The sequence below is a fragment of the Talpa europaea genome (assembly GCF_964194135.1).
Source record: "Talpa europaea genome assembly, chromosome: 7".
In the NCBI taxonomy this organism is placed as follows: Eukaryota; Metazoa; Chordata; class Mammalia; order Eulipotyphla; family Talpidae; genus Talpa; species Talpa europaea.
This window is the reverse complement of record NC_140074.1, coordinates 63,623,125-63,638,366: the sequence shown is the minus strand read 5'-3', so window position 1 is coordinate 63,638,366 and position 15,242 is coordinate 63,623,125. Positions and strand designations below refer to the sequence as shown.

The 15,242-nt window shown below is 44.8% G+C and overlaps 1 protein-coding gene across 1 annotated transcript; it reads left to right on the top strand.

The window, feature by feature from the left end:
• Positions 1-8,328: 8,328 nt before the first annotated feature.
• On the top strand, positions 8,329-9,560 carry POLE3 (DNA polymerase epsilon 3, accessory subunit; the record flags this gene model as incomplete). Its single annotated transcript, XM_084236626.1, has 4 exons — positions 8,329-8,394; positions 8,496-8,581; positions 8,958-9,076; positions 9,355-9,560. 4 exons carry the CDS (start codon positions 8,329-8,331, stop codon positions 9,525-9,527), a joined length of 444 nt encoding a protein of 147 aa, XP_084092752.1. The 3' UTR covers positions 9,528-9,560.
• Between the last annotated feature and the right edge of the window lie 5,682 nt (positions 9,561-15,242).

Genomic DNA, 15,242 nt, shown 5'->3' with positions numbered 1-15,242 from the left:
CAATACACCAGGAAGAAATAACACTCATCAACATTTACTCACCAAATTAAGGAGCACCAAAATAGATTAGACAATTATTATCAGCTCTGAAATCAGACATTAAAGAAAATACATATATAGTAGGAGACTTCAACACCACCTTCTCACCAATGGAGAGATCAACGAGACAAAAAAATAACAAAGACACTAGGAACTTAAATAAAGACATAGAACTCATGGACTTAACAGACATCTATAGGACACTGCACCCAAAAAAATCTCAGTACACATTTTTCTCAAGCGCACATGGATCATTCTCCAGTATTGATCACATACTGGGCCACAAGACAAACATCAACAGATACATGAAGATCAAAATCTCCAACTATCTTCTCCAATCATAAAGGCATCAAACTAGAAATAAATCATGAAAAGAAAACAAGGAACACTCCCACTTCATGGAGATTGAAATCCATAGTACTGTAAGACCACTGGACTAATGAGGAGATCAAAGAAGGTATTAAAAAATACTTTGAGTTGAACGACAAGGAGGACACTGCTTTCCAGAATGTATGGGATGCAGCAAAAGCAGTAATAAGAGGAAAATATATAGCAATACAGGCTCACATCAAGAAACAAGAAAGAACTCAAAGAAACAACCTAACCTCACATCTCAAAGAGCTAGAAAAAGAACAACGAAAAAACCCCTAAAGCCAGTAGAAGAAAGGAAATAATAAAAATCAAAGCAGAAATAAATGAAATGGAAATTAAAAAAACAATACAAAAGATCAATGAAGGGCCTCCCTGGCAGGCGGTGGAGCACCACGCTGTGAAGCTGTCCACAGCCTCTGCAGCGCTGGTTCGATGCTGGCCAGCCGGCAAGGGTCCCACATGGAGAGCAGACCTCTCCTGTCTCACCTGCTGCTCCCCTGAGCAGTGTATTTCATCAGTCTGCCTGTTCTGTTCCTGCTCTGTCTCTGATGAATCCTCTCACCCTCCCGCGCATCTGGCCTGTACCCCAGTTCTTGTATAAATAAAATAAATCTTTAAAAAAAAATCAATGAAACCAAAAGTTGGTTCTTTGAAAAAATAAACAAAATAAACAAAATAGTCTAGCCAGACTCACAAAGAAAAAATGGGAGAAAACACATATAAATAGAATTATAAATGAAAGAGGAGAAATCACAACAGACTCAGTAGAAATCAAAAGAATAATCAGAGATTACTATGAACACTTACATGCAAACAAATTCAACAACCTAGAAAAGATGGACAAATTCCTAGAACGATATAATCATCCAAAGCTGGACAAAGAAGAAATAGAACAACTAAGCAGATCAATTACAAGCACAAAATTGAGGCAGTAATCAAAGCACTCCCCAAAACCAAAAGCCCAGGTCCAGATGGCTCCACAAATGAATTCTACCAAACATTCAGCAGTGTATTAGTGCCTATCCTACACAAACTCTTTCAAAAAACTGAAAAAGAATGAATACTACCAAATACATTCTACGAAGTCAACATTACACTAATACCAAAACAAACAGACAGCACAAAAAAAGAAAAGTACAGGCCAATCTCCCTAATGAACACGGATGCAAAAATTCTCAACAAGATCCTTGCCAACAGAATCCAACAATGCATCAAAGGGATAATATACCACGATCAAGTGGGATTCATCCCAGGGGCACAGGGATAGTTCAACACATGAAAATCAATCAGTGTAACCCAACACATCAATAAAAAGAAAAATAAATACCATATGATCATATCAATAGATGCTGAAAAAGCATTAGACAAAGTCCAACATCCATTTATGATGAAGGCCCTTGAAATTCTCAGGGTAGAAGGAACACACCTTAACACAATAAAAGCCATATATGACAAACCCACTGACAATATTATTTTCAATGGCGAAAAGCTGAAGGCCTTTCCTTTAAGATCAGGAACAAGACAAGGATGTCCTCTCTCACCACTGCTCTTCAATATAATACTGGAGGTCCTAGACAGGGCAGTAAGACAAGAGAAAGACATACAAATAGGGAAAGAAGAAGTTAAACTATCATTATTTGCAGACAATATGATAATATACATAGAGAACCCTAAAAACTCGACAGAAAAACTACTCAAAATAATCAACCAGGGCCTCCCCTGCTGGCGCAGCAATTGAGCGCTGGGCTGTGAAGCTGCCCACAGCCTCTGCAGTGCCGGTTCGATCCCAGCTGCCAGTGAGGATCCCACATGGCGTGCAGCAGACTTCTCCTGCTGCACTTGCTGCTTCCCTCAGCAGTGTGTTTCAGCTGTCTGCCTGTTCTGTTCCCCGCTCTGGCTCTGGTGAATTCTCTCACCCTCTCTCACGTGCTTCTGACTGTACCCAGTGCTTGTATAAATAAATAAATAAATATTTTTAAAAAATTAATAATCAACCAGCTCAGTAAAGTAGCAGGATACAAAATCAATACACAAAAATCAGTAGCCGTCCTATACACAAACAATCAATCTGAAGAAGAAGAAATCAAAAAACCATCCCTTTTATAATTGAAACCAAAAAAAATCAAATATTGGGAATAAAACTAACAAAAGAGGTGAAAGACCTATACAAAGAAAATTATAAAACACTGTTAAAAGAAATAGAAGAAGACACAAAGAAATGGAAAGACATCCCCCGTTAATGGATTGGAAGAATTAACATTATTGAAATGTCCATCCTACCAACAACAATGTACAGATTCAACACTATTCCAGTAAAAATTTCATGACATTCTTCAAAGAAATAGAACAAATACTGATGAAATTCATATGGAACCACAAAAAAACACAAATGGCCAAAGCCCAACTGATGAAAACAAAGGAGAAAGGAGGTATCACACTTCCAAACTTCAAGCTATACTACAAAGCCATAATAATTAAAACAGTTTGGTATTAGAACAAAAACAGACACACAGCCCAATGGAATCGAATAGAGAGCCCTTTCTTATAAAATCGCACATGGACAACTAAAGGAGCAAAGAACATGCAATGGAACACGGACAGTTTGTTCAATAAATTATGCTGGGAAAACTGGACCACCACATCCAAAAAAAATGAAACTAGACCAATACCTCTCACTGTGCACAAAAATCAACTCAAAATGTATGAGAGAACCAGACTTAAGACCTGAAACTATAAAGTATATAGAATAAAACATAGGTAAAACACTACAAAACATACATCACAAGAACATCTTTTTTTTTTTTTAAAGATTTTTTTTTAATTTATTTATACAAGCACTGGGTACAGTCAGAAGCACGGGAGGGTGAGAGAATTCACTGAGCCAGAGCGGGGAGCAGAGCAGGCAGAAGGACCGAAGTACACTGCTGAGGGGAGCAGCAGGCATCAGGAGAAGTCTGCGCGCCATGTGGGACCCTCCTCTGGTGGCCGGGGAGCAGCCGGGGATCGAACCGGAACTGCAGAGGCTGCAGGCAGCTTCGCAACCCAGCGCTCAACTGCTGCGCCACCGGGGAGGCCCTACAATAACATCTTTAAAGACTCATCACCCAAAGCAAAGATAGTCAAGGAAAAGATAAACATGTGGGATTACATCAAGCTGAAAGGCTTCTGTACAGCAAAAGAGACATTAACCAAAACAGAGAGACACCCCACTGACTGGTAAAAAAAATCTTTGCACTCCAGTCAACTGATAAGAGACTGCTCACAAAGATATACAAAGGCCGGGCGGGCGTGGTGGCACGCGCCTGTAGTCCCAGCTACTCGGGAGGCTGAGGCTGGAGGATCCCTTGAGCCCAGGAGTTCTGGGCTGCAGTGCGCTATGCCGATCGGGTGTCCGCACTAAGTTCGGAATCAATATGGTGACCTCCCGGGAGTGGGGGACCACCAGGTACCCTAAGGAGGGGTGAACCGGCCCAGGTCGGAAACGGAGCAGTTCAAAACTCCCGTGCTGATCAGTAGTGGGATCGCGCCTGTGAATAGCCACTACACTCCAGCCTGGGCAACATAGCGAGACCCCGTCTCTTAAAAAAAAAAAAAAAAAAAAAAAAGATATACAAAGAATTCACACGACTCAACAAAAACAAAATAAACAATCCAGTCAAGAAATGGGCAGAAACGCAGCCTCTGCAGCGCCGGTTCGATCCCCGGCCGCTGGCAAGGGTCCCACATGGCACGCAGACCTTTCCTGCCACGCCTGCTGCTCCCCTCAGCAGTGTACTTCGTCGGTCTGCCTGTTCTGTTCCCCACTCTGGCTCTGGTGAATTCCCTCACCCTCCCGTGTTTCTGACTGTACCCAGTGCTTATATAAAAATAAAATAAATCTTAAAAAAAAAAAAAAAGAAATGGGCAGAAGAACTTAAAAGACATTTCTCCAAAGAGGAAATGCAAATGGCCAACAGGCATAGGAAAAAATGTTCAACATCCCTTATCGTCAGGGAAATGCAAATTAAAACCACATTGAGATACCACCTTATACCACCTTACACCACCTTACACCAGTAAGAATGGCACATATCAAAAAAACAAGCAACAACAAATGTTGGCAAGGATGTGGTGAAAAAGGAACTCTCCTACATTGTGGGTGGGAGTGCGAACTGGTCCAACCACTATGGAAAGCTGTCTGGAGGTTCCTCAGTCTACTAAAAATGGAGCTACCATATGACCCAGCAATTCCACTACTATGGATCTACCCAAAGGACACAAAAACATTGATTCAAAAGACCATCTGTACATCTATGTTTATTGCAGCACTATTTACAATAGGTAAAACCTGAAAACAACCCAAATGCCCAAAAATAGATGACTGGATCAAGAAGATGTGGTACATATACACAATGGAATATTATTCAGCAATCAAAAAAAGATAAACTGATGCCATTCACAGCAACGTGGATGGCGCTAGAAGGAATTATGCTCAGTGAAATAAGCCAGAAGGAAAAAGAAAAACATCCCATGGTTTCACTTATAGCAGGAATATAGGGAAACCAAATAAGACATCAGTGTAAAAAAATAATAACAGTACAAAACACAACAAAGCAAAAACAGACAATTATAAATCAGAGACATCCTGCAAGAGAGGAGGCAGGAGAGGGATCAAAGGGAGGGAGGGAGGAGCACAGGGGACTGAGGTGATGGTGCACGGGTGCACTGGTGAAGGAAACTCTATGGGGACTACACCTGAGGGGGTGGGGGGAAGCAAATAATGTTTGAAAATGAACAATGATGTAAAAAATAAAATATTTTTTTTTAAGTTGACACACGGTAGGCTTTTTTTTGATACTTTTTTTTTTAAAGATTTATTTATTTATTTATACAAGTACTGGGTACAGTCAGAAGCGCGGGAGGGTAAGAGAATTCACCGGACCCAGAGCAGGGAACAGAACAGGCAGACCGATGAAGTATACTGTTGAGGGGAGCAGCGGGCGGCAGGAGAGGTCTGCGCACCATGAGGGACCTTCGCTCAGCAGCCGGGGATCAAACCGGCACTGCAGAGGCTGCGGGCAGCCTCGCAACCCAGCGCTCAACTGCTGCGCCACCAGGGTGACCCAAATATAATTTTTTAAAAAAAGCATTTCTCATAAGAAAAAAAAATCTGGCATACAGTTCAAAATAAGTATTAGTATCCTTTTCTTTCTCCCTTCGTTATTTACTAGGGAGAAGATGCTATCACTTCCAAAAGGCTTATCAAACTATTAGTAAATATAGTCACAGATGTGCTATAAACAGCTCATCAGTTCTCAATATCCTCCAATTCTCATACAGGCAGCTAAAATACCCACCATAAATAATTGGGTTTGTTCAAACAGCAAATCAGTAGCTTTGCCATTATACATTGGATGCCAATGACTTTTTTATTTATTAGCAGTATGGTCTTGAAAATGGACCTGTTTCTTTATATAAAACCAGGGAGGGTAAACCCCTAAATTAAATGAGATCACAATTTTAAGTAGATATGTGTTATAGGTGCTCAATAAATATTGCCATCTTTCTCTCACTAGCAATGTTTTAGTCAATCACTGCCACCTGTTCCCTAATAACTTTTTAAGGATAGTATCCATTTCTGCTTTCATTCACATTCCTTTTAACACGTTTATTGACTACCAAATATCCAAGGGGATTTGTAATGGGCATGGAAAATAGTAATGAACAAATCAAGGGGTTGCTCTAAAAACTTACAGTTTAGACCAAAACTAACAAACTATGGGCCTGTTGATTGCATGTGACTATGATGTGTTTGGTCTGCATGTTAAAACATTTTTGAAATGCAAACAATGCATAATGTTCACATATCTGGCTCTATTTCCAGATCAAAATATCATACAACAGGAGGGCCCAATTCCAACTTGACAACAGTTGGCTGGAGCTCAGCAGCGCTAACATCTTTAAATCGGATCTGTTCTACCCAAGTGGAGAGTTTCCTCACCAGACCCTATCACCTCTAACTGAAGCAGTTTCAGTTGCCATTTATCATCGTATTTGCTGTTGCTTTCCTCACAATAGGGAAATATTTCCCATACTCATGTCTCTATCAAAAGTAGGAAAGGAGTGACTTGGGAGAGCATGTTTCAAGGGGAAAAGCATGAATGCTCATGGGGAGTGAGGACAATTTCTACATAGGTAATAGGAAAACGATACGCATTTAAAAGCCACTACAAATCCGTGGTAATATTTTTCACTGTGAAAAGAGGTACTATGAATAATTCAAAAAACTAATACATAGGGCCTCCCTGGTGGCGCAAGGGGTTAAGCACCACACTATGAAGCAATCCGCAGCCTCTGCAACACTGTAACGGGCAGCCCCGATATAAAGCGGGTTGCCTGACTGTGGGTCCTCACCAGCGTGCTTAAAAAGGACTTATTAATACTCTACTGCAGGCACACACAAAAGGTTAATAAAAGGTTTATTTATAAGGGGAGGGGAAATGAGGAAATGTACAACTCGGGGAGAAAAGAGGGAAATAAAGTCTTAAACACGTCCTACCCTTTCCGCTGCCCTGGAATCCCAATGGCACTCTGAGAGCTGGCTGCGAACCACCAGCCGTGAAACCAAGAGGAGAGAGAGTCCCACAAGACCCACGTGTCTTATACCACGTTTTATACCAAACCTGGCTGCTTAACTCCACCCTCAGGTCCCAGCCACCTTCCCTTTGGTGGTGATGGGATTTGTCTTTCCCAATGTCTTGATGGCTTTGGTCTGGAGTGGAGTCCACAAAGCCTGTACGGAACTAGCTCAAGACATCCTTTCCCCCTAACAGAACAAGTTCGATCCCCAGCCAGGGAGCACCCCGCATGGCGCAGCAGACCTCGCCTGTCTCACCCGCCCCTCAGCATTGTATTTCAGTCGGTCTGCCTGTTCTGTTCCCTGCTCTGTCTCTGGTGAATCCTCTCACCTCCCTGCACCTCTGGCCTGTACCTCAGTTCTTGTATGCATCTTGTATGCATAAAAATTTAAAAAAAAAATTTTAACTAATACATATATGCAATTTGAACAGGATTTGTTTTGAACGCGAATGCAATGTTGTCTGATCCTTACAACTGGCTGCTTGTTGACCTTTCGTTGCCTGAGCAGCCTGAATTGAGCCCCGAGGTCTGGTCATGCCCTTGTGTATATCCCTCGCTTTAGCGCTGTCCTAGCAAAGTAGTTTGCCTTCAACATTTCCAGGTAGCAGTTTTCCTTTGCACTATTACAAAATTGGGAGATTGAAAAATTAACTATGGTCATCAGCTCCAATAGAGCTAAATGAAAGATGCCACTTCACTCCCGGAAGGGAAGTGGGAGGATCCGGCCTCGGCGGGCCACGGCTCCACGCAACCAACGCAGACGCTTAACCGCCAGGTGACCGAAACCCGCGTAATAGCGAGGTCCCGGTAGGCGGGTGACAAGGTGAAAGGGCGCGGCGCGTAAGGCCCCGCCTCCCATCCGCAGGAGCCCCGCCCAGCCAGCTAGCGTACGCCTTCGCTGCTCACGCACGCCAACAGTCTGCGCCGTCGCCAGGTAGCGGCGCAGAGCACTCTGGGGAGTGACGGAAGCCCCAAAGAGCCATGCTTAGTTTGTGCAGACTTGGTGGTGGCGTGAAGCCGGGAAACGCTAGTGCGGAGGGACGCGCGGGTGACGGTGAGGCCGACGGAATCCCGCCGGGCCAAAACCTTAGCGGCGTGGAAAACTCGCACGTATCGGCGACTTGAAGCAGAGGCGGAACTGGGCGAACAGGGAGCGATGGCGCGCGTGGCACTGTGGGACAGAGCATGGGGGCGGGACGGAAGCCTCGTTGGGTCATACGGGGGCAACGCGGGAAGTCCGGACGCCGTAGCTGCCTGAAGAGGAGGCCTGAGCGGGAGGCGCTGGCCCCGGCCGCAGTAATGGCGGAGAGACCCGAGGACCTAAACCTGCCCAATGCCGTCATTACCAGGATCATCAAGGAGGCGGTGAGCAGCCCGGGCTAGCGGGTGGGCGGGGGGCGATGAGCAGACCGGTGGGAAGCAGGTCGCGGGCCGACAGCTTTGCTCACCCCCCGCTCTTCTCACAGCTCCCGGACGGTGTCAACATCTCCAAGGAGGCCCGGAGCGCCATCTCCCGCGCCGCCAGTGTCTTCGTGCTCTACGCCACATCCTGGTGAGGCAGAGGCGGGCAGAACTAGCTAGAGCATAGCTGGGACCGAGGCATAATGGAGGCGAACAGAGCCTCCGACTCGGAGTTCGTGGGTGGAGCCCACAAACTCCGATAACTTTGTCCGACCTCAGTGGAAGGAGTTGCACAGCCCTCATCTTGTTTCCAGTTATTATCAGTTCGGGAGCAAAGTAAAACCACAAAGAACTCGTTCCTAGCTCTTTTGTACAGGGAAGGGGGCGCTTGCCCGTGTCACACAAAAATCCATGTATCTAAGCTAGATGAATTCCGCAGGATGTTGCTCCTTTTCTCGCCGCTCTCCAAGCGCGGCAAGAGAGAGATCCGACGGCAGTTAATCTTTTTTTTTTTTTTTGCCCCCCAGTGCCAACAACTTTGCAATGAAAGGGAAACGCAAGACACTGAATGCTAGTGATGTGCTCTCAGCCATGGAGGAGATGGAGTTCCAGCGGTTCGTTACCCCGTTAAAAGAAGCTCTAGAAGGTAATGATCCTATCGGTTTTCCAGCCAAGTAGAAAACCGCCCTCCTGTGTGGCCTGGTCAGTTGGCCCCGAGTCTTGCTCAGCTTGGGTCTCTTTAAGTCCAGTAAGGAAAATTGGATGTGATTCCGAAGCATTTCAGTGAGTCTCACAAACCACGGCACATCTGTTTGGATGCTGGCCAGTTTTTTTTCCCTTTTCTGCCTCTACAAAGTAGCTGCTGTGGTCACTCTGTATTATTCTTACAGCACTGCCTCCTAAGCCCCTCCTTCCTCCTTACAGCATACAGGAGGGAGCAGAAAGGCAAGAAAGAAGCTTCAGAGCAAAAGAAGAAGGACAAAGACAAAAAAACAGATTCGGAGGAGCAGGACAAGAGCAGGGATGAGGACAACGATGAAGACGAGGAAAGGCTGGAAGAAGAAGAACAGAATGAAGAGGATGAAGTGGACAACTGAATAGGGTAAAAGACTGGCACCTTGGAAGGTACCACCCCGAAACATGGTACTTGTTTAGGTGAAGCTTTCTGTGCTGGGCATAGTAGTCTTAGGCAGAAAAGCCTGAAAAGACCGAAATAAAAACTGACTAAAATTGTCATCAAAACCAGCACTTCCCAGACTCAGAGCATCTGAGTAGCAGAATCCTGTTTTTGCTTAATCAGTCTGAAGGTTATGACTTTTTGGCAAGAGGGATTCTGATCGGCTAATTTAATTAGTCATTTTGATTGTTTGTTTACTAATGTATATGGCCAGGCAGTTGTTTCCTTTTTTTTTTTTTTTGATTCCCAGGTCTCACACCCCCAAAAGTAATAACTTCCATGCTGCTTGTGTTCCAGATTACAAAGGCAGTCAGGCCTCCTCATCTGCCTGTCACAGTGTACGGTATTGGGCAATACCCACTTATCACAAGTGGTCAGAATGGATTAGCTTTAGGAACCTACTTAAAGGCTGGGGAGAACAAAATCTGTTGTTGTTCTTCATGCTATTGTTAATTGCCTTGGACCCTTCTGTGTGCCTATAGGCTTTTGACCTGCTGGGCTCTCTGTCCTCTGGGCACATATGCTGTTAAACCAGCAGTGTGCAGTGGAACTAGTCAAGCAAGGGTACCAGTGTTACACTTTTAGAGAACAGATGGTTTTAGATACACCTCATTGCCTGCCACTGTAAGTTTTAGGATTGATTGCCACCTTCCAGAAGGTGTAAAATCCTGGCCTTCTCTTATAGTCAGTCTTTCAGACTTGACTCTGAATTTTCATTGACTTGTTCGAAACTTTATTTCCTCTAGGCACAACTTTTTCTGTCTGTGCTTCTTGCTTTCTGTCTCTCCTCTGCTCCCCATTCCTACTCTCCCTCCTTCCTTTTCTCATTTCCAATCTAGGAACTTTGATAACCTCTGTAATATCCCAAAGTGCAGTTTCCTTTAATTCCTTTGTTGTAATCTTATGTGTTTTAAAAACGACTTTTCTCCAGACCTTAAGGGAAATCTGATGGTGCTCAGGAATCTAATTTCACCACACCCCTTTTTCTAGCCATCACTTTTAACTGCTTCTGAAGTATCCTGTTGACTCTTCTTGCTCTTTTTCTTTCAATTTGGTGCTCCAAGCACTTTTTTGTTTGTCTCTAAGTTGAGCACTTAGAGATTGACAGGTAGTGAAGTGTAGTTTGACACTGTTAATTTTGTTAAATGAATACAGTGAAAGGTTTGTTGATAGATGAGTGAAGAATGCTGAGAAAATTATTCTTTGTACAAATAAAGAACATTCTTGTTAAAAGTGATGACTCCTGTTTCATCCTGCTTGTTTATATGAGTGTGCTTTTGGAAAGAACTCACTAATTATGCACTGTGCAGTTTTGGGGATCCTGCATCACCCTGGATGACCAGCAGATGCTGCTTGTTCACAAGCAAGGGAGCTGCTCTTCAACCTCCTGAGCTTGGGATGGCTGGGTACCATTTACATACTAAATTCTCAACTCCAAACACTTACTGAATCTCTGCTGAGTCTGGCACTGTTCTAAATACTTTTGAGAATTAAGTCAAGCGCTATAAAGGCACACTGCTATTTACTTCCAGGAGCTTAGCCACAGTGCTATATTAACTAATATATATGCTTTTTTCATATTGTAAGTTATAACAGATACAATCCCAACAGTCATTAGATCTAGTGGCTTTTTCCTTCACAGTGGAACTATTCTTTTTTTAATTCTCATAAACACCACCACTGGCTATGACTTCAAGTCCTATCTGGACTCCTGTGGCTTCTGTTGAGCTTTCCTGCCTCAGCTCTGCTAGTTTCCCCTGTGTACTGACTGCCAATGGATCCTCCTGAAATATTGCTATAACAGTCCCTCCCTGCTTGCTAGTAAGTCAAATCCATACTTGAACCTATTGTTCAAAGCCCACTTAAAGAGAACTAGCCTTACAATCTATTCTAATCTGCTGCTACTTCAATATAAAGTTCCAGGCAAAAATGAATCCTTGGGGCCTCCCCTGATAGCACAGGAGTTGATAGCACTGGGCTGCGGAGCTGCCCGCAGCCTCTGCAGCACCAGTTCGATCCCCGGCCCCCAGGGCAAGGGCCCCACATCGTGCGCAGACCTCTCCTGACTTGCCCGCTGCTCCCCTCAGCAGTGTAATTCATCAGTCTGCCTGTTCTGTACCCCGCTCTGGCTCTGGTGAGTCCTCTCACCCTCCTGCACTTCTGACTGCCCAGTGCTTGTATAGATAAATAAATCTTTAAAAAAAAAATCCCTGAAAGAGCTCCTTCCACATGACTTTAGTCCTTCCGAAACTGTGACAACTTTAAGAAAATATGCCTCTGAGAGGGGAGAGTCTAACTTTCAATTACAGAATCTTTGAAATTATCCACCAGTTTTTCCAAGCACCTCAACAATTTCTCTAGTGGTATTTGGATTTTTAACGTTCATTATTAGACTAAGGTAATGGTCCTCATCCTTTCTTGAACCACAGCCCTTCATCATGAGATTCTCATGTGGACTTAAAAGGAAGGAGGGTAAACATCCTTATCCATGCACAAATGGGAAACAGGCTCATTAGAGAGAAGAGACATGCTCAAGATCTAACCACTTATGAAACCCACCATCCAGTTTCAGTGGCCTGCAATTTCTATTAAGCAAAATTCCCATTTGGAGGCAAAACAAATGATTTTAGATTAAAATAAAGAATAAAGTTGTAAAGAGGTCCCATATCACCCAACTTCCCTTATGTTAATATGGGTTAACATGGTTATCTTACACAACAGTGGCACTTTTGTCAAAAAAAAATTCTATTTGTATTTCACTAACGTCCTTTTTCTATTCTAGGGTACAACAACCTGCCCCAGAGTACTATCAACACATTGCATTTGGTGAAGCAATTTTCTTTTTTTAGAGGAGATGAAATTCACAGAACATAAAATTAACCGTTTTTAGATCTGTAGTTGATTGGCACATTCTCCTGCAACCACCACCTTTATCGAAATCCAAAACATTCTAATCACTGCAAATAAACCCTATGATCAATTAAGCATACTTAATAGGCCCTGACCACAGGCCTTCACCACAACCAACCTCTGATTTTATGCTCTTAACAGCATTTGGCACAATGGCATATGCTGCAAGGCACTAATGTTGCAGATAAGTGTTGCAGATAAGCTTGATAAATTTTCACAAACTAAGCATGTAATACACTCAGGTGAATAAACAACATGGCCAGAACCCTAAAAAGCCCAAGTCACCGGGTCTATGGTCTCCCAGTCCCTCTCAAATCCCCATTGGTAATCACTGCCCTGACTTCTAACAGCACAGATTAATTGGCTGATTTTGTATTCCACGTCAGTGAAATCATTCAATGCGTACTCTTTTTTTTTTTTTTTTTTAGAGGCATGCTTTATTTATTTGTTTGCTGGTTTGTTTGTTTGTTTTGTTTATACATGCACTGGGTACAGTCAGAAGCGCGGGAGGGTGAGAGAATTCACCAGAGCCAGAGCAGGGAGCAGAGCAGGCAGAAGGACTGAAGTACACTGCTGAGGGGAGCAGCGGGCGGCTGGAGCGGTCTGCACGCCATGTGGGACCCTCCTCTGTGGCCGGGGAGCAGCCGGGGATCGAACCGGCGCCGCAGAGGCCGTGGGCAGCTTCGCAACCCAGCGCTCAACCGCTGCGCCACCAGGGAGGCCCTCAATGCGTACTCTTGATTCTGACTCCTGCTCAACATTATGTTTGAGGCTTATTCACAAGAGTAAAAGACAAACATAAAATTAATTTTTGAAGGGAGGTTAAGAAACAGGTATTTCACTGAAGGGTAAGAGAGATGGAGAAAAATTACACTAAACTGTGTAACATTTAGGGGCCTCCTTGGTGGCACAAGGGGTTATGCACCGCATTACGAAGCAATCCGCAGCCTCTGCAGCACAAGTTTGATCCCCGGCCAGGGAGCAACCCACATGGCGCAGCAGACCTCTCCTGACTCGCCTGCTGCTCCCCTCAACAGTCTATTTCCGTCAATCTGCCTGTTCCGTTCCCCACTCTGTCTCTGGTGAATCCTCACCCTCACTGGGTACCCCAGTGCTTGTATGCATAAATAAATCTTTAAAAAAAAAAAAACTAACATTTAAAAATTTTCTACTCTTAGAGGTAGATGGTACCTCTAATACATTCAGAGATGGAACTGATGCTCTGAAAGAAATACTGGGCAATGGATCTAAAGTTGGGGGTGGGGGGTGAGCAGTAATTTCCCTGGCAAGGTTAAGGAGCATGGTTAGCAAGCATTGCAGGGAAAGCCCAATGTGATATGCAACAAATTGTTTCATTATGTTCCCATTCTGTAAAATGAGGACAGAAACAGTTGTCAAAATTAGATGAGAATGTAAATTGCAGGGTACTGTCCCTGACTTGAATGCAAGCACAAAATACTTCCTTTCCACCCCTTTCATTACTTGAACACAAATCAGAACTCCAGTAGCTGGGAACTATGTAGTGTTGGAGGTCCCTAGCACTAAGCCTCTGTAACTTGAAATCTAAAGAGGTATAAAACAGGTTTGGGGTGCAGATTTTGAGAAATAAAACTTGAGAGTAGGTAATAAAACCCTCTGGCATCATTTACAGTTCAAACTCAACTTTTCACTAATCCCTTTGCTAAGTAGGGTATTAATCCCCAACCCTACTTCAGCCATCCAACCCTACCAGTTCACCCAAGCCCCATAACCTCATTAGATCCTTCCTGTCCTCGTACACATTGCATGCCTTCTTCCCTCTCGCTCCGGATCTTGTGTAGCCATCATGAACAGGTCTGGTGCCCCTATCAGACTTGGGGCTTTTCTGAAACGCCTGTTTTTCACATCACACCTCCCAACCCGTGGAACATAGTAGACCCTGAATAACTGCCCTGGACTAAACCTCCTCTGAAAACTTAAAAAGCAGCCTGGAGCTGAACTCAACTTTAAAACGCTCAGTCCGCAAAATGAACTCAATTATTATGTTAGGTATTATGGTGTTGTTTTAATGTCCTTGACATCCAATTATTCTTTCAGCAATTAATCAGAGCCAAGTATGTGCTAGGCTGGGAAGAGGAGGACTCTAAAATGAACCACAGGGCAATAATCACCTGCAAGGCAAGCTCAAGCTCACACGCAAGGCCGAGCCGCGCGGTTCCAGCTCTCCCACGTGGGCGCCTCCCTCCTTGCCCGCCAGACCAGCGAGTCCCGGGGCGGGGAGGGGCTGGACGGCCAACGCTTCGGCACACCTGATTGGCCAATCCTCATCTGTCGCGTGGGGCGGGGGCGGGGCCACTCCTGGAGCGGACTAGCCCCGCGCCCCAGAGGGGGCGTGGCCTGCAGGCTGGTGGGGCGGAGTGTGAGCCCTGGGAGAACAGCTGCTTCCGGGTGAGCCGCCCCGCCCCCACGTGGACCTGGGGCGAGCACAGCACACCGCAGCGGTGGCGGGAGCGGCGCTGGGAGTCGTCTGGGAGGCAGGTGAGCGGGGACCGTAGACGGCGGGCTTGGAGAGGCGGGGGAGTGTGGCTCTTCGAGTCCCTAGTCCTCAGACCCAGATTGTGCAGTGTGCCTGCAGCGCTGGTGGTGCAGCGGGGCAAAGTCCTGCGGGATCCCGGTTTGGGTTCTTAGCGCTAAGTGGACCTTCTCCAGTCGGCGTCAGAGGTTCCCGTGGCCATAGAGCCATTAA